At 40.2% G+C, this 20,378-nt stretch overlaps 1 protein-coding gene across 1 annotated transcript in view; it reads left to right on the top strand.

The window, feature by feature from the left end:
• Nucleotides 1-19,514, top strand: part of LOC102225909 (protein phosphatase 1 regulatory subunit 29-like) — a 214,318-nt gene extending 194,804 nt beyond the window's left edge. The window contains exons 3-6 of the mRNA XM_005809605.2: nucleotides 8,423-9,019; nucleotides 11,641-11,790; nucleotides 12,534-13,525; nucleotides 13,790-19,514. Of these exons, the coding sequence (XP_005809662.1) occupies nucleotides 8,816-9,019; nucleotides 11,641-11,790; nucleotides 12,534-13,525; nucleotides 13,790-15,356 (2,913 nt within the window). The 5' untranslated portion in view covers nucleotides 8,423-8,815 and the 3' untranslated portion in view covers nucleotides 15,357-19,514. The remainder of the gene's footprint in view (nucleotides 1-8,422; nucleotides 9,020-11,640; nucleotides 11,791-12,533; nucleotides 13,526-13,789) is intronic.
• Nucleotides 19,515-20,378: the final 864 nt, after the last annotated feature.

Below are 20,378 nucleotides of genomic sequence, written 5' to 3'. Positions count from 1 at the left end.
CCTTCAAAGGTCACACCTCCTTCCGCACCTGCTTGTTTGAACTTTGCAAGGAACACCAAGACATGGGACCCTAATAGGTAGAAGAACCTGCATAGAAAGATATCCCACTGGAGATATTGCAGGACCACACTGGGTTTCACAACAGACATCCTCCATGAGAAAAAAAAATCCCTCTTTTGGATCACCCTTCATGCCTTCTTGATTTGAATGCCATTTAATTGTGGACGCAAAAGCATTTCCACACGCACAATGCGAAGGGAACTCAAGGGGTTGGGATTGAACAGCTGTGTAGCCATAAGAAAACCTCTAATCAATAAGGCTAACCAGAAAAAAAGGCTTCAGTTTGCTAGGGAGCATAAAGATTGGACTCTGGAGGAATGGAAGAGGGTCATGTGGTCTGATGAGTCCAGATTTACCCTGTTCCAGAGTGATGGGCGCATCAGGGTAAGAAGAGAGGCAGGTGAAGTGATGCACCCATCATGCCTAGTGCCTACTGTACAAGCCTGTGGGGGCAGTGCTATGATCTGGGGTTGCTGCAGTTGGTCAAGTCTAGGTTCAGCAACGTTGTGTGCCCAAAGAATGAGGTCAGCTGACTACCTGAATATACTGAATGACCAGGTTATTCCATCAATGGATTTTGTCTTCCCAAATGGAACGGGCATATTCCAAGATGACAATGCCAGGATTCATGGGGCTCACATTGTGAAAGAGTGTTTCAGGGAGCATGAGACATCTTTTTCACACATGGATTGGCCACCACAGAGTCCAGACCTTAACCCCATTGAGAATCTTTGGGATGTGCTGGAGAAGGCTTTGCGCAGTGGTCAGACTCTCCCATCATCAATACAAGATCTTGGTGAAAGATTAATGCAACACTGGATGGAAACAAATCTTGTGACACTGCAGAAGCTTATTGAAACAATGCCACAGCGAATGCGGGCTGTAATCAAAGCTAAAGGCGGTCCAACAAACCATTTTTTGGTGGCGACTTTTTTTTTGGCCAGACAGTGTATATATATTTTCCTCTTCTTTTATCTTGTATATATATTTTTTGGGAGATAGTTTAAAACATGGTGGATATGTTTCAAAATCGCTCATTTTGACTGCAAGAAAAAAAAAATCCCAAAAACAATCCTGAAATCTTGGAACAGCTGTATGATGTCAGATGAGTATCTGATAAAAAAAATTTAAAAAAATACACAAGATACATCTTTAATGTTTTGTTGTCACTTATCAGTTGTGACAGAGTCAAGACTTATTGATTCTAAATAAATTTATAGTACATGAGTACTGTAGGTCTAGAACATTACTTTCCTAGAATTACTTGCACCCTTTAGTCCAAAACCAAGACAAAAAATGATAATAATAGGATATCCATATTGCTGTAATATTTTTTAAGGAGATTGGCGTATTATGTGCCTGTAGGTACAGTTTATGAAAAGCCAATTAAACATGGAAGAGCTTTGTTCAGAGATCCATCACAATCAAACAGACTGTTGGCTTGTTGTTAATCAGAGTCCAGAACATCAATGTCTGTAACCAAGACTGAGAAAATCAGTTTACATCAGCGCAGGCTGCCTCGGATGTGACGTAAGCGGATCCTGTGATCCCAGCTCCGATACACTGACCCACATCTGGCTGCATGAAATCTTTTATCGGTCTCGTCTTACTTGCAACAGAAAAGTTTCTCTTGGGGAGACGTGGAACACTGCGGCGCGGCTCAAAAGCCGGGAGGTGAAGTTTGAGAAGTCGGCGAGCCAAACGAAACTTTATTCAGGAACTGGCGATGTTTCATATTCCATCAAAGGGTTCGGTTCAAAAAGGGGGGGAAATTCTTTGAATGAAATCCAGTCCTGATGAATGCTGATTCCTGGCTGCCGTTTGCGCTGCGACGAATGCAATTTAATTAACCTTGAATATTAAATTAAAGAATAAATTTAAAAAATACACTATTAAAGAGGAATGTTATGGCTTACAGATTTGTACTCAATATTATTTGAAGAATTTCTGACTAAATCTTAGAATCAGAACCTAAAAGGTAAATACATTTATACAAGATGGTGGCAGTCTGGCTGATGAGAGTCCTTGGAACAGGTTGCACCAACTCTCAAACCTTCTCAAAACAGTGAAATGTGAAGACAGTTTTTTGCCATAAAAAAACTGTCTTAGTGCTGTCAATCATACTTGTGTGCACGCTGCTTAATGTGCTAATGGCGGAGAAACAACTTTACGTTCCAGGAAAGCTGTCATTGGTGGCTATGCTAAGTAGCCTGCGCATTCATATAGTCAGGAAAGAAGCAATCGCATAGCTCAGAGCAAGAGGAAGGGTGTGAGCAGCCTGTACATAAGGATGATCGAAAACGCCAAGACCCTCCTCCTGGCTCTGATTGGTTGTTTCTGACTGAGGGGAGTATTTCTCTATTTAGCACTGAAAGAAGGTATTTTTTTCCATAGTATACTGTCGTGCCGTAGTGACAGTTTTAACAAATATGTAAAAAAAATATATACAGTATAATTACTGTATATATACCTGTATGTATATATAGTAATAATGATTACAAATGATTATAAAAGTTTGATTCCCCAGCTTTAAGAATATTAATGAGCTAAAGTCCTTAGTCTCCAAGGAGTGGACCAAGAATAATGCTGGCATTAAAAGTTGAATTTTGTGCAAATTTCTGACAAAATATGTGTATTTGTAGTTTAAGTATACTGAGTAACTATTAGCTAGAAAAAAACTAAACTTAAAAAGCTTACAAAATTGTGTGATCTAATGTCAGGACTGGTACTTTTCTATAAAGATCAAATAGTCTACCCGCTCCGTAAAAATACATCCACTATGGTGACTGATTTAAGAAACCTCAGGTTTCGCGGAATATTACATAAAATCCAAATAATAACCCACTGATGTAGCACTTTCTTCACAGCGTGTACCAGCTAGCATTCACACAGCGCTGCAAGCTGCTGAACACACACAGAACCTGAGGGCTTCCTTTCTGGTCAGCTGTGCCTGTGGGAGAATGTGTGTTACACAGCAACAAATGTTACACACACACACGCGCACACCCCCTCAACTAAAGTGAACAGAGGTCAGAACAACAACAGCAGGCTAAGTGAGGGAGGTCCCTGCAGGTAAAAGAATAAGGCCTGGATATCCGTTCCTGGAAAATGTAAGAAACCTACTGAGACGTAAACTAAACGGAGCAACAATAAAACGACAACAAAAAAAAAGGCAGAAATTATTATGTTAGTTTTGAACTAAGTGTCCACCGGCTTTATGAAAACTGAAAGAAAGAGGCAAATAAGAGAACCTGGGCAGGGAGGAGTTTTGCTTCTTCCACTGCATTTCTCTCCGCACTTCACCTGGCAGGGATAAGTGACTGGATCGCCGGCTGAGTGTTGCTTGGACATGTTGGCTTGATGTGAGGTTTGGTATTTGACTCATTCGCCGTCGGATCGGCGGAACGCTTTGATTTGGCCAGCTGACAAACATATAGCGGCTGTTATGCATGTCAGACTTGAAGATTGGATGAGTGTTTGATTTCTGAATCACTGGGTGAGCACTTGACTGCTTCACTGAGCAAATTGTGATAAAAAAGAAACAAAAAAAGAAAAATAGCAGTGCGTCACGCTTGACTATTTGTTTCCTGTTCTGCCTGCTACCATGTTACTCTAATCTTGTGTGTATTGGATCTCTAGTAATACTTATGAAAAAAAAAGTTTTCTGAAATGCCATGTTGACTTGGCCTGTCTGGTCCCATATGCAGTTTAATCTTTACTTATTTTTGTAAACTAATCCACCAAAATGATTGTCTGTGAAATAGACATTCAACCTCCAAGTGCCAAGAATTTGACCCTTTTCATGTGCAGTTCAGAAAATACAATTAATATTCATACCACAGCTATTCCAGTGGCGCTTTAGAGTTTTATTTTTTATGTTACATTTTTTCTCGAGACTCAGTTAAGTCTCTTCTGTTTTCTACTGTCTCCTGTAAATCAGAAATAAAGTAGTGGACAGTTCTCAGCTAATATTTTTACATTGCCTTGCAAATGGATTGATACCCATTGATTTTATTTTCACTCATATTTTCTTGCGTTATAACCATAAACTTCAGTACATTTAATATAAACTGTGCTTTAGTGTGCGATACTGAAATATTGCACACCTCTAAAGCACGGTATCGACAATACTTTTTGTGTTTTGATATATAGTCAAACTGCTTCCCTTTAGGTAAGCACTACAAAAACACCTACATTTTCACTTTTAGGTGTCTACAAAATACTTTAATAACATATTAACGTGATGCACAGAAACAATAAATCTCTGTACAAAAAATATTTGGAGAGTAAATCAAAACAAAATCTTATTTGAGGTCGAGTTGAGTTGAAGTTTCAAGAGGGAATGTGAAACTAAAGAATCGATCTGTGTTGCCTCAATTCTTTCATGCATGTTTGAGAATTTTTTAAATCTCCATGGCAACCATTCAGCTATGCAAAACGCCTGGGTGGACCTAGCCCCGCCTTCGAAGTGCAGCTCCTCCTTGGAGCTGCCTCCCTCTCCCCCACTCGGCTCCTTCAGACTAGCCTGCAGCAGTTAGCAAACGCCTGGTGGAACTGTGCATCAGCTGAGCTCATTATAGGAGCCACTTCTTAGTGCAACTCTGGTAAAAATGTTGTTAAAGGGTTAATAGAGGAGCCATGTTGTGATGACTTCCTGAAGGTGGAGTTTCAGAAAGAACAGGTGCTTTTAAAGAGACAGAGGTCTTAAATTACAAAGTCCTGACTTCGTATTTAAATACATATACATATACATATATATATATATATATATATATATATATATATATATATATATATATATATATATATATATATATATACAACATGATATATACAACATGTTTATAACAACTGAAGGTAACCTAGTTACTTGATTGTGCTATAAAATGCCTCTATATGCCTGGAACGAACATAACGCTGCCCCTATTACAAATCAAAACTGAGTAATGAGACATACATTTGTATTCAGCCCCATTTTTTTGAAATCCAATGCACTGAACCATTTGCCTTCACAAGTCACCTAGCTAGTCAACAGGGTCCACCTGTGTATAATTTCATTTCAGTATAAACAGAACTGCTCTGTGAAGGTCTCAGCAGGTGGTTAGACAGGATCAGTGAGCAAACAACCCGAGACATATCAGGGAAAATGTTGTGGAAAACTGTGAAACAGGAATCATTTTTGTGAAAAGGGACGATAGCACACTCCTCCATTTGACGTAATGCCCAGAAATTGCATGTATTGAGAGTGAATGAAAAAGGCTGTGTGTGTTCTCGTTTGTTTCCTTTATATTTTGCATTTTAAAACCTCACCCAGTTAGATTCCCACTGTAGACCACACCAAGGCTCCCACTCATGTCCTCATTTACACAGAGAGCCTCTCTGGAACCAATAATCAGTCCAAAATGTGAGCTTTTACAGAGCAGAAAGAAGCTGGAAACACATGGAGCGAAGCCAGACAACCGTCACGCCGTCAGCTGACCCCTTCTGGGAAATCCCTCGTTAATCTGTCACAAATGATAACAGCCAATAGTTATAGTTCGGTGGATTCCATTTGCTAGGTGATCCATGATCAGTGTTTTTTTTTTGTTTTGTTTTTTTGTCAGGTGCGATAATCTCCTTAAATTTTAAGCTATGAAAGTTGTCAATACAAAAGAATTAGAAAAAAAAATAGGTTGGTCTCGCTTTTTTTTGATTCCTTAGAATAGTGTTTTTGGTGATGAAGCATATTCGTTTGTGCCTCGAATTGAAAGGCGAGCGAGATAAGCGGGCTGAGAACAATACAGATAGGAGGAAGAGACGGATGGAGAAGGGAAGGAATAAGGAGGCTGGCTGTCAGATAAAATGAAATACAGCAGCAGACGACTGCAGAGAGTGACGGCGGGCTGACCCAGATGATGGGATAAGACGAGAGCGGCGCGGTCAGGATTATTACGGGATCATAGGGGGGGGGGGAACGATGCTGATCTAAGCATTTGTGACTGGACTGCGCAGTAAACAGCTGGCTTTCAAGTGAATTATGACTGACTTGTCTTTCATGTCTGTAGAGAGCAGTAAACACCATGTCAGGCCAGCAGTCGGTTTACATTGAATATGCTGTGAACATGAACTCCCAAAAGGAGAGCGTAAAAACATGCCGTGCCTGCTTTTACGCTCTTTAAAACCTTATCCGATTTGGAAGTTTTCATAAAAACCACAAAAAATAAAAATAATTCCTCTGCCTTAAACATTTTCACATTTTATCTCATTGCAACCGCACGCTTCATTTTGTTTTATTAGGATTTTATTTAATAGACCAGCGCAAAGTAGTGCATAATTGGGAAGTGGGGGAGATGGTTTAGCAATTGTGAGACGTGCGGCGTTCGCCTGAGTTCAACCGCAGAGTCAACATAATTCAGACAAGAAAAAAGAGAATAAATGTTAAACTTTCAAGTTGACAATTATTGTCAACACTGTTCTCCATGTGCTGCTTACAAATAGCAAAATTAGTCCCCCTCAGAGCTGAAGACGCAGGACAGAGGTGTGGTTTTATTAGAGGCGACATGTTAGCAACTGTATAGCACAGCTTTAGGAAACAACATTGGAGGCTAATTTATCAGAGTGATCGTACATAACCAGAACCGCTCCATCCTTTGGCACTGCTCAGGTCAAATTTGCCACCAATAACGATTTTAAACATCTTTAATTCGATTAAAATCCTTGTTTTCAACAGATGTAAGTTAACTCCTCTAAAAGTCATTAAGTAAATGTGGAAATATAAACTGTGCTGAGTGTGTTTGTAAGATGCTGACCCCGTGCAGGTCAGGATGCTCCGGCGCTACACTAAGGTGTAATAGTTTCCAGAAGGAAAACAAAAGTAATTTTGATCTTGTGTATCTAATAGTCGTATTGTGCAAAGCATCATGTAAAATTTACACAAGCCTTGTGCCTGAAATTGGGATGAAACCATTCAACACACAACCAAATATTAGATTTTCTTATACTAATCTGTTTAGAAGTTGTTAAATTCTAAAATCATGTTTCAGAATAAAGTCTCTGGTGGAGGACAAAAGTGTTTTTCTGTTTCAGTAGCAAGAAAAAAAGAAATCAAATGCTAACAGGATCACCTACAATAGCAATGTTTCTATAAGAGTATTTTTGTTGGGGTTTTTTTGCACGTTTTTCTGTGTCACCTTAGAAACAGTTGGGAGGAACGGAGCAAAAATCTAATTTTGTGAAAAGACAAAAAATGTTCACGATCACTTGAGGTGTATTTTGACTTTTCCGAAAAAGATTTAACTTATTAAAGGGCGGCGAATAAGTTCTGAGGTAGCTAACTTTTCTATCCGCTGACCATACCAGAGACACGAAACAGAGAAATTTCAACGTCCAATCCTCCGGCTCGGAGCATGTTCTCTATTTTTCAGAGATGCCAGGTGGTTTTTTTTTTTACAGCGTAGCTTCAACATCTGATGAAATGTTAATTAGCATGACAGCTACCGACTCGCTGTGACACCAAAGTCAGATGTTAGATTCTTTTGATCCGCCCAAATATGATCTGTAATCATCATGTGCTTCCAAATCACACATTGTGTACTTTTGGGTTTCCATCTCTTTTTTTTTTCTTCTTATTCTGTGAGAGAGAGAAAAAATCTAATGGTGAAAAATAGTTTAAAATTCCCAAAATTGAAGAAGAGTAATTTTCTTTCTTACATTTACTATAAAGTCCCTTTCATTCATGTCTTCTTGATTTTTTTTTTTTCCTGGGAGGGAATCAAAACTTTGGTAACAAATTAAAAGACTGGATGCTGCCGTGATGAGATACATAATATTTTACGCCGGATTAGACGCTAATCCACGGTTAATCCCTGAGGAAAGGTAAATAGCTAAATGTCAGCTGGCATCCTGTTAAACATGCAAATTACAGCAGCCTTCTGTCTTCAACTTAACCCATCTCTCTGTTTCGGTTTTCTAACTGCACTGATTCGGCTCGTATTGTTTCATATTGTTCATCTAGCCAGTTGTAAGAGAATTTCAAAATGGCAAATCTTGTAAATGACGATAGAACTAATTATAATATCAACATGTTTGTTGCTGCTTTGTATACTAATAAATGTAAATGAAGATTTGAAACTTCTCCACAAATTAGATTAACGAGTAATTACAGAGCAATTAACGTCTAATTACATTGCAAAAGTCAGAACACTTCTGAGCTTTATTAATATTAAAAATGCATCTAAAGTTTTTCAATTCATTACGGCTGTACAGTCGCAAAGTGGTTTCGCCGAGATCAAAACAAACTGCTAATGATTTTCTGAACGTTAATATCAACAATAGATTCACTCCATTTTTTTTTTTTTTTTTTTGTCTGTCTCTGTTTTTGTAGACCCAGAACCTTTCTAGGAGACGGACTCCCGCCCGATCCATTCAATTAAAACCGCCGTCATCAAGCGCCATGAGCTGCTGCTGGGGTGACGTCCTGCCGAACCCGCTGACATGGAACACCTGAAACGGAAACGGGACTGACTGCCGTACTCCGACTACCGCTTTCATCGTCAACGAGATCTCATCCTGCTCCATTCCGATATTCCTCCGCACTCCGTGCCCGGACCTGAACCGCTCCCAGTTTTGAATTTGAACTGCTGCTCTCTACCTATCCTCCCCTCCTGTTCCCCGTCCCTCACCCTTCTCCGTCAGCTCCTTTTCTTTTCTGTTCTTTTTTTTTTCTTCGCCCTTCTCCTTTCAACGGAGGCGACATCAAACACTCTGAATTCAAACCATGGCCGCCAGACAGCTTTTGTCCTTCCCGTCTCCCTCCCTGCTCCTTCCTGTCCTCCTTGCTGCACTGCTGCTCCTGCGCCTGCCTGCTGCGGTGAAAGGGGACTGCTGGCTGATAGAGGGGGACAAAGGTTACGTTTGGCTGGCTATCTGCAGTCAGAACCAGCCTCCGTACGAGACCATCCCCCAGCACATCAACAGCACGGTCAGTTCCAGGTTATCGGTGAACTTCCTCCACCCAGAATGAACCACGTTCCTCCCTGGAACACAGAAAGCTGCCGCCAACGCTGCTTTTTCTCACGTTGTTGTTTAAACATTCTGTTGATTTCAATTGAGAACTTGAGAACTTTACATTTAAATGTCTGTTTGGACAGACAAAATGGCCATTTAACAAGGCTTATCAACTAAAAATACTGACTTGTAACAAAATAGACTGAAAAGGCGAATAAATTGAGATTTGGTGAGATGAAAAATTCTCAGTGAATAAAGACATATAGATGTGTAGTAAAGGAGCCCTTTGTAAAGGAATGGAAAAGTAAGATGTGTTTTAGATGAAGGGCAGGAAAATGAAATTGGAACATGCACTATATTTTTAATATATATAGATATACAAGAACCTGTAAGCACATGTAAAGGGTCATTTCTTTTGCTCGTTAGTTGTAGTCCAATGTAATAATAATGTGACATTATCTAGAAATTCGATTTTGAGCTTCGGTTTAGAAGCCCCTGGTCCAGACTTTGGCTTGTCCATTACAACATCTTAACCCTCTATGGCATGGCGTTGCCCTCAGGCAACAAACCACATAGCTGTACCTCACATTGCTCCTTTATTTTATTTTTTGGGGGGCATGATTTTTGACATATTTTTGTCCAAAAAATAGTTCTTTTATGAATATAGTTTTTGTTTGATTTGTATTTCATTTCTCATAATCAGTGTAGACAATCTTGGTGTTCTAGACCAATGTTACCCTGAGGCAACAAACCCAAATCTGGTTCCAGGAGGTGTCAGAGTCCGATTTTATGATTGACATGTAATTAGGGACCACCAAGCTCCCAAAGAATGCAGGAAAATATTTCTTCCCCACAAAAATAAAAAGTCATGCCATAGAGGGTTAATTGTTTCTTTTGAACAATTCAGTCTTTGCTTTTCCACTGTGTTGAGGATCCCTGTGTTGTGAGGCTTCATATAAAGAAATTCATGATTGTGTCAGTGAATGTAAAGAATTATTCAGCAGGGACTGTTTTTTTTTTCTCTTGTGAATATTCCGTTATATTCCAAATTATTTTGTCCTAAGTAAAGGTCCATGAACTGCAGAACACCTTTCGCCGCACACAGATGTTATTCTAATATTTTCCTCTGAAATTCTGATGAAACATCTCTAAATGTTACAAATAGATACTTTTATAAAGTTGGTTATGCTTTTTGAAGATTACGGTAGTTACATTAGGACTAGCACGTTTTATTCATTGTGCAATTGCTTCACATTCCTCTTTTCTGTTAAATAATAAGCTATCAAGTTATGAAAATTTGCGAAGTTACTAATTAGTAAATCACTGTAAAAACAAAACAAAAAGCTTTTGAATGACTTTCTCTGCAAAGGCAGGCAAGGTGAGGCAGAAGGCAATTTCAATGGCATAGCACATTTCAGCAACAGGGCGATTGAAAGTGCTTCACATGATTAAAAAGAAAATGAAAAACAAAAGAGGAAAACATCACATTGAAGTGGCAAAATAGAGGAAAGTGATGAGACAGTGAGAAACGGATTATAATTTGTGATGTTCCAGCTGTTATTTATCAAAAGCCACTCTAAACAAATGGGGGCTTTTAGCTGTGATTCAGAGGAACTCTGTTTCAGCAGTTTTCTAGAGGTTTGTTCAAGATTAGAGGAGTAGAAAAACTTAATGCTGCTTCTCCATGTTTGGTTCTGGTTCTGGGGATGTGGAGTAGACTAGAATCAGAAGGCTCAAGAGGTTTGGAAGGTTGACACAGTAGATCTTTAATATGTTGTGGTGCTTAGCCATTCAGTTTAAACTAACAACAGTATTTTAAAGTTTATTCTCTGAACTACAGGGAACCAGTGTAGGAACTTTAGAACTGGAGTGATGTGCTCCAATTTCCTGGTTTTAGTGAGAACACCAGCAGCAGCGTCCTGGAGTTGTGTGATTTTGAAGTAGTTGTAGTTATCAGTTCAACTAAAGACCGATGAGTTTCTCTAGATCTCGCTGGGACAATAGTCCTTTACTTCTGGACATGTTCTTCAGGTGATAGAAGGCCGACTTTGTAATTTTCTCTATGTGACTCCGAAGGTTCAGGTCTGAGTCTGTTGCTACTCCCAGACTTTGCGCCTGCCTGGCCAGTCGTCTTTAGCTGTAATAGCTGAAGACATTTGCTGACTTTCGATCGTTTCTCTTTTGGTGCAAAAATAGTTCTGTTTCTATTCAGCAGAATAAAGTTATGGCTTACGCATAAATTTTTTTCTATTCATGTACTCAGCGATTAAATAAGCAGAATACATCATCTGACAAAAACTGATAGCATTTTCCAGGTACCAAAAATGCAAAACCTGGTATAAGGCAGCTTCAATAAGTCACCTCATTGAAACTACATACAATTATTTTTGACTTTCATTAGAAAAATAACTCAACTAAATGTCTAATAGGGAATTTAAGTGCTTGCAAACAGCAATACTTCTATATTTGAGTTGTTTATGTTGAAATAAAATGCTTACCTGCAAAAAGAAACCTTTGCTTTACTATTGGTAGAGGATGTTTATCTGTCACCGCAATACACATCTTAAAAACTTCTTTTTTTGTTGTTGCCTTCAGGTTCATGACCTGAGGCTGAATGAGAACAAACTCAAGGCTGTGCTCTTTACCTCGATGTACCGTTTCACAAACCTAACTGATCTCAATCTAACTAAGAACGAGATAAGCTACATTGAGGATGGAGCCTTTGCAGGACAGGCAAACCTTCAGGTTGGTAATCATAGACAGGACTCTGTTTTTTTGTGATTGTTTGCGTCAAGATACGGCGCTTGTCAAAACAGTTGAAACTAGAAACCTACAAGCAGGAAGCAAAGGTTTTGCTTCTCAATTTTACACTAATATGCTTGTTCTGCAGCAAACACTGAACAAGAGATGCAATAGCACTCTTGGTTTATAAATTGGCCTTCTTTTGTGATCACCCAATGTCCATTCACATGCTTGGAAAAAGAAGGTAGAGTTAGGGTATTCTGTTGGAATTTCCATGTCTTAAATGATACACAGTCTTTAAATTACTATTTAAAAACCTTTTTAAATAATAAAGAAATATTTGCAACGTTTTCTCTTCAGCTGTTTGTGGTATTACAAAGTCTCCAGCTTGAATTGGAGCTCATACAGTGATCATTTTCGGAAGTGTTGCTTTACAATAGTTGGTCTACTTGTAGTATATGGACTGGACATATACAGTGCATTTCCAGTCAGCCAAAAAGCTTTACACTAGAGCCACATTCTCACATTCATACTTGGGGTTAAGTGCCGTGCCCCAAGTTGTTAAATGTGATACACTACATCACACATGCACTATGTGATATAGAGTATATTGCACTATTTCACATATTTTTAAAGAAATTTAATATGTGTAAATACTATTAACAAGATTAAATAAATATTATGGAAATTATTTTGGTTGCACTTTTATAAAACATTTGAAGTACCTTCTCTGTCTTTCCTGTCAGGTTCTACAACTAGGCTACAACAAACTGACCAATCTGACTGAAGGAATGTTGAGAGGCCTGGGCCGAATGCAGTGCCTCTTTTTACAACACAACCTCATTGAGGTCATTGCCACCAATGCCTTCTGGGAGTGCCCTAACCTTAGCAGCCTGGATTTATCTTCAAATAAATTGGCCCGTCTTGACCCCTCTACCTTCACTTCCCTCAACAGGCTAATGGTTTGTGAACTAGCAGCGAACCCGTTCCATTGTGGGTGTGAGCTCTACAGTTTTCTGACTTGGCTAGAGGAATTCAACAATGTCACCCACACTTACGACCGACTCCAATGTGAAACACCACCAGAACTGACAGGGTATCCACTCCTGGGCCAAGCGCCTGGCCAGGGAAGGAATGCTCGGAACATTCTTCTGTCCGCCTGTCGGGACGGTGTGATTATTCCAGGGATGACCTCCCAGATGCCAGATCCAGATGGCTCAGGGATGGGTTTAGACAATTCTGACCCAGGTCTGTACCCTCAGCCAACCACAGCTACTGCCGATCCCAACTATGTTCCTCAGATTTCCATTAAGCTTGAATCGGTCTCCCTCTACACGGCATCTCTTCTTGTGCAGATTCCAAAACCGTACACTAAGATGTACATCCTCTCCCAGTATAATGATACCTTTGCAACAGAAATTATGTCCCTTACAAAGAAGAAGGAGAAGATTCCCATAGATAAGCTGAAGCCACACACCAATTACACCTATTGTGTGGCTTCTGGAAGTAAAACTCAACGATACAACCATACTTGCCTGTCTTTCACAACGCGGGCTATGGGCCCGGAGGACCTCCGTTCTAATCCATCCACAACCACCCACTACATTATGACAATCTTGGGATGTCTGTTTGGTATGGTGATTGTGCTCGGATTTGTCTACTACTGCCTCAGGCGGCGACGCATCCAAGAAGAGAAGGAGAAGGCTATAAGTGTAAAGAAAACAATTCTGGAGATGAGGTGGGAGGATTGTTTAAATACACAGTTAATTTTAATCTCTGAAGGGCACATTGCTTTTTTTCTATTCTTAGATACTGTAGCAGTTTAATTTGTGACTGAAGTAATACGTGTCTTTAGAAGAAGTTTTACTCCATTATCTTAAAGATTTTATATCATACTACTGCACACGATTTATCCCTGCTTGAATCAAAAGTGAGACAAAGTTTCTGTCATTCTACTTTATCACAAATAATGCCTTTTTTATGTCAATATTTGCTTCCTTAGATATGGTCCAGAGGCAGCTGCAGCAGTGGCCAATGATCCAGGTGCCATTCAACGTCTTCAGGAGCAGACTCATCACCACCATTCAGGAGGAGCGGGAGGCAAGCTTCCACCATCTGCCTCTTCTAGCACCGGGATGCTCCATGGATCAGCAAACACAAGCTCTTCCCGCCTCTCCACCTTGCCCCAGGTAGAAAAAATGGCCTCTGCCTTCTCCGAGGCAATGGGCAGCAAGAGCAATTACATGGATGTGAGGACAACGGGAATGGTCGGGGAGAGCAGAGACGGAGTACTGGTTGCTGGAGGAGTAGGAGGTGAAGTACTTGTTGATATGCGCGGTGTGGCTGAAAATGGGACAGAGGCTGGGGAAGACTCGGATGATGATGGTCGTGGCTCTGCATCGGAGATTTCCACCATTGCTAAGGAGGTGGACAAAGTGAACCAGATCATTAACAATTGCATCGACGCCCTCAAGCTGGACGCCTCGGCCAATATTGTGTCGACAGCTGATGACGGTAACTCTCTGTCCTCCTCCCAGCCACCTTGCATGGCACCTCTTTCCCGCAATCTCCTGCCACTCTCCACTGCCTCCTCTGGAGATCAGATCATGGCCTCTTCTCCGAAGGTGCATCCAAAGTCTCAGCCACACCCTCAGCCTCATCCTCAGCCGCAACCTCAGTCCCATCCTCAGTCTCACCCACAGCTACATCAGCAGCCTCATCCCCCTTCTATGGCCCCGGTGCCCCTGGTCATGCCCCTATCAGAGCGACCTGGCATCAGTGGAGGTGGGTTCCTTTCCCCACCTTACCGTGACCCACCCCCAGCTAATGCGGTGCGGCCCCTTCAGAGGCAGCAGAGTGCCGACACTGCAGTAGTCAAGAATCGTTGTGGTACTCCTGCTGCAGTATCTGTCAAGAACACAAGGCTGTACAGTGTGGATATACCGGAGCAGAGGAGTGATCCACCCAAGTATCCAACAGAGAAGGGGAGTCCTGCCGTTTGTGGTGGGATGGGTGGAAGCGGGGGACATGGTGGTGTAGGAGGCTGTGGTGGAAATGGCAAGGGAAACCTAAATGGTGGTGGGGTGAGTTTAAATGGAGGCGGAATGGGATGTAATAATGGGAATGGAAGTGGATGTGGGGTTGCTGGGCCTGGACAGCAGCAGCATCACTTAGAGGTTCAGCCAGACTACCACAGCTCAGAGCACCGACACTCCTTTCCTGCGCTCTACTATGAGGATGGCAACGAATCTCCCTTACCAGCCCAAAAAGCTTCATTCCTCAAGCCACTGGGACGCACCAAAAGGGAGGCCACAGCCACCTACTCCCAGCTCTCTCCTTCTCGCCACCATAACTACAACTCCGGGTACTCCTCCAGTCCGGAGTACTCATCAGAGAGCACGCTACGCATCTGGGAGAGATTTCGACCGTACAAGAAAAACCCACGCGAGGAAGCCTCCTACATAGCCGCGGGCCACGCATTGCGTAAGAAGGTGCAGTTTGCCAAGGATGAGGATCTTCATGATATTTTGGATTATTGGAAGGGCGTTTCTGCCCAGCAAAAGCTGTGAGTTGGAGGGGTAAGGGGGGAGAATCAAATGCTACGTGGGAGATTTTAAGCTGAACACCAACAGCGGACTAATACAGAGGTAGGATGAGAATCTTTCTGCAGAGTGACGTGGGTAATTCATCTGGCAGATCCAGAGTTGACTAATCTCAAGATGAGTTAGGAACATGTATTTGGTGACAGTTCATTGACATTTTAAATGGTTCCAGAGGATGACATTTGTCACCACAACCCTGAGTGGTCTGTTCACCCGACAGCCTGGTACTGGGCACTTTGGTCCTTGCAGGCTTCGCAGAAATGCTAAGTACATTCTGATAAGCAAAGTTAACTTGGTGACAAGCGTCTTCTACCTCATCACTGGTACACCTCATCACTGTAGCTCAACTATCGCAGTAGAAACAGCAGCATTTATAACTTAAGCTCTGTCCATCTTTTTTTTCTATTTCTATCAAACAACCATTCAAAGGACATTAATTCCACGGCACTGCTTCCACCTGGGTTTCTATAAAAACATCATTTAGAGCAGTAATGAGAAACTAAATTGAAGATTTATTATTTTTTGTATTAGAATACCTGTCTTTGGGGAAGACATTAAGCGATACTAATCTGGCTTATTGTTTTCCCTGGCAATTAGCCAGTGTAACAGAAGGTCAGGGACAGTGTTTGTTGAGCATGCTTATTGATGTAAAACACCCAACTACGCATATTCAGTGGTGTGTGTACATACAGGTTGTGGGTTTTATTGTGAGAAATCCCATTTTAGTTGAAGAGGGAAGTAGGGGCTGAGTCATTCTTTATCTCAGGCTTCTGTATAAGAGCAAAAGGTTTCGTGATAGACAGATTAGATAACAACCTACAGTAGCTGGGAAGGTCTGTGAGTATACTTGTGAATGAGTAAGAGTTTTGCTCATTTGGCATATCTAGATGTCGTGAAGCAAATCTTGTGAAAACTTCCAGGCATTTTTGGCCTATTTACAGACACTACTTTGGAGTTGGAGCATTTACATCTCAATAGGCCGAGTCGTGCCGAAATTACTTGAGGGTGGGCTGGAAGTGCAGGTGCAAGCTCATGTAGTAAAGAATCAAGTAATCACATTTCGGAACAGAAGCAGACTCAGAGCAGGTTAGAGGTTTCCTGTGAACAGCCCAGTGCCAAAGCGGAGAGGCAAGGTTCAGCGGTTTTCAAGCTGCGGCTGTATTCCATCATAATGCTCTCTCCAATGCACAGTGGATGCAGGATAAAGGACTGAAGATCAACGTGGTATTTTTTTTTGTGCCTCTGCCTCGATAAAGGTGACATCTCTCTGTGCTTGACAGTGCTCTGTTCTGGTAAAACAAAAACTGGTAGCTTGCTATGGACCAAAGTGCCCTTAGGAGGTGAGATTTAAAGGATTTTAATTACACTTGCCTATCTTCTTGTGTGTGTGTTTTTGTTTTTTTTTATGTTATTTTTATTATTATTTAATGTGCTGTGATGCTATTATAGCTGGGTGAGGGAAAACGGAGCAAGGCTTGCCAACTACCAAGGAGACTATTAGTGTCTATTATTTCCTGGATATTTGTTTTTATCTTAGTTTTTCTTTCTCAGAATTGTTGAGAATCATGTCAGTACAGAATATCCACTGATTACATTAGTACCAAATTAACCCAAAGAGCTTTTTATGAAAGTTATTGAAATTATTTGTCTGGTCAATGTTAAGAGTTTGACCAAGAAAACAAAATTGAGGTAGATTATGAGATTCACTTTTTGGCCAAGTTAAATCTATTGAAAAACATTGTTGTTGTTTTTTGTGTGTTTGCTGCTATTCAAAAGGCTGGCAGATATAGAATTATATTTGTTGCATGAAAGAAAAATAATCATGTGTAAAGCAATTTCTCAATACGCTTTATTTTTCTTCTCTTTTTAAGCAGAACAGTTCTTCCGAAAACTGCAAGACTTGCCATTTCTAACTCTTAGAAATTCTGAGTTGTGGTCTTGTATTGCTTGTTTTTCAAGTATTTCTTTGCTTTGTAAAGCTCCGTTGTGTTCCAACCCAACAGAGCTGATAGCATTCACAAAGAGAATATCACAGCCTCATCATCACTGTAGTATCAGATCAATACTACTTAATCTGAGAGTGAAAAGAACAACATTAAATGCAGACAGCAAATTCCCTTGAGCTCAAAGTCTCAGAGAGAGAGAGCAAAATGTATTCATTTTGCCTTATCTTCACTTTCTGCTGGGAGCTTTCTCTATATTAGGTGCAAGGGATGACCAATCAGTTAGTCTTAGATTATCCAGCGTAGGAACCTTTTTAAAATAATGACTGCATTTGAAAGACTGGGGAGAATTGATCCGGATTTACCTCCATATTCACTCAGAGAGTTTTTGTTAGATGTAACATAACATTATCCGAGTTACTCAACAGTTCAGTGAATTCAATCAGTTGCTAAGAACAGGTCAGCTATCCATTGAAGGTTGCATAAATTTCACCTTTTTTTAAGCACTTAGTTGTTTTTAGATTATTCTTGAAATAAATGATATGCAGCCAGGTTTGTTCATATTTGCCCTATTAAGGAAATAGTAAGCAACTTAATTTGACGGTCTACCTGTGGTGATCAAGCCATGCTCCTGTGTTCCCTTCAATATACTTCAGGATATCAAAGTTTTCTTTTTATGCCACTCTCTGAGAACAAAGGGAATTTGCCTTCAACCCCAAAGGACCAGAACCCAGGAGTCCAAACTGACAAGTTTGTTAGCTGTTGCACCAGTCAGATTACCAATGTGTAATTTCTCTCTTCAGTTAACCACAGTGATGAATCAATCTAAAGGATTTACTGTCAGTGTCGGGGCTCCAGAGGTAAACATGGAGAGGAATGAGCTGAAACTGTTTGACTTGTGGTGGTCTCTTGGGGAATTAGTCAAATCCTCTCCGCTCACAGCTGTGAAACCGAAAGGTACGTTGACAAGTGATCAGATCGGGTGTTTGATTTCGGAAAACCATTTAAACAAATGTCTTGAATGAAATTTTCAATCAATATTAACATTATTGTCACTGTGATCAAAATGCATTTTAATAGAAACAGTTCTGGTGTTTTGGTAATCGAATATATAGCTTTTACCAATCTCAAACAAATCCTCACTTGGGGATTCGTCGCTGCACGGTTTGGGTTTTTGCTCTTCTTAAGTTTTGTAATCTTTATTAGGCTCAGGTTTCTTCAAACATAAATCAATAATCAGAAAATTGTGGGAACAGTACTCCAAATCACCTCCCTTTAGAGTTCTCCTTGCCCTTAATGTGGACCTCTATCAAAGAACCTGAAAACTTGCAAAGCCTTACTGGGGATGGCTGCAAGATCTCTTCTGCCTTTTCTGATTAAATCTCTGAGTCCATGCTTTACGCTTTTGCAGTGGGACTCATGGACTCCAATGTTGTAAACATAAAAAAACTCTCACATTTACCAGTTAATACCAAGAGGCTCCTCTCCCCATTGCCCTAGGCCACTTCTGTGTTTAACATTAATAAAGTAATGGACCACAAGAACCTTTGCTGCAGCGAACACACTTTTTACTGGTGGTAAATATCAGTAGATAAAGTTTGGCAGAAGTGTTGCTGTTAAAAAATACCATTTGCTAAGGGTGTTTCACATTTGACCATATCATAACAATGTTTATCTTCTGTGCATTTTACTGGACAAAATATTGTATTTATGTTGTGAACATGTATAATAATAAGAATATAATTATAATTTATTTTTTGTTTTTTTCTTTACAATCAAGACATCTCAGAGAGCACAGCTTGATGCAGTTTGGAGATCATGTGATGAAGTTGAAAATGGTTGAACAGTCCTGCTTCCAGCTAAAGAGCCAAACCTCTTAACAGGCCCCCCTCTCTGAATCCGTTGTCAAATATCGTTACATCAAGGATCAAAATCAGTACAAAGAACAAAGTGTGATTCATGTTTTTTTCTAACTAAATGTATTTCTAATGGTAAATTTATTTATTTTTACTCTTTAGTATCTATATCTAAAATTCTTTGTTTTTATGAAAACATAAGGCCACCTAGGAACTGCCATCGCAGACCAACTAAATATTTAGCTGTAAAGCTAAATACTTAGCTGGCAACTTAGCTGTAAGCAAAGTTTTATCTCTAAACTAAATATTTAGTTAGTAAGCTAACTTTCCGCTTCAAGCTAAATATTTAGTAAGCAGGCTAATTATTTGGCTTTGAGCTAAATTGTTTTTAGCAAACTAAATAGTTAGCAAGCTAAATACTAAGTTTTGAGTGAAATATTTAGTTAGCAAGCTAAATAGTTATTTTGAAGCTAAATATTTTTTCTAAGTGTTTACCTTGCTAACTAAATGTTTAGCTAATAAGTTACTAGCTAAACATTCAGTTTGAAACTGTGACTTGTATAAATTAATGAACAACATGGTGAGTTTTTTTTTTCCAGAAATGTAGATCAAAAAATCCCAACAAACTAATAAGTTAGGGGACGTAGTGTGTAAAGAGCAGCATTTGTTTTGTAAAATTTTGATATTTGAAGGATTTTAAAATTCTTCACTATTTTGTATCATATACTCATTGCCATCAGGCGGCATGTGTTACGTAATGCACAACCTTAGAGAAAAGCAAGCTACACAATGAAGCTCGCTTTGACGTAATCACTGTGAAAATGAGCATTCGTTTAAAGAGATATCATTTAGGCCTAACTGAAAGCTACGCAGTTTTGACCATTAAGTCTTTCTGACTGGAGACCCTGGGTCCTTTCATTTGCTCTGAAGAGGAAGCAGGACTGTGATTTTAATGCACACAGTGTACAGTGATCTGTCTGCTGCTGAGGCCGTAAGTTTGTTGATTCATTTGTTGTTTGGCCTGACCTTTGTGACTTGCGCGTCGGCCTAATGAGAACAACCGAGAGCGAAGGTAACACAAACACAATGCAGAGGAGTTTCTACCGGTGGGCAACTGTGACCAACACACCCCTACACACACGCACACACACGCCCACACACACACACACACACACGCACACACACACCCA

Source organism: Xiphophorus maculatus, chromosome 5 (assembly GCF_002775205.1).
Source record: "Xiphophorus maculatus strain JP 163 A chromosome 5, X_maculatus-5.0-male, whole genome shotgun sequence".
Lineage (NCBI taxonomy): Eukaryota > Metazoa > Chordata > Actinopteri > Cyprinodontiformes > Poeciliidae > Xiphophorus > Xiphophorus maculatus.
The sequence above is the reverse complement of the archived record's forward strand: the minus strand, read 5'-3'. Positions and strand labels throughout refer to the sequence as shown.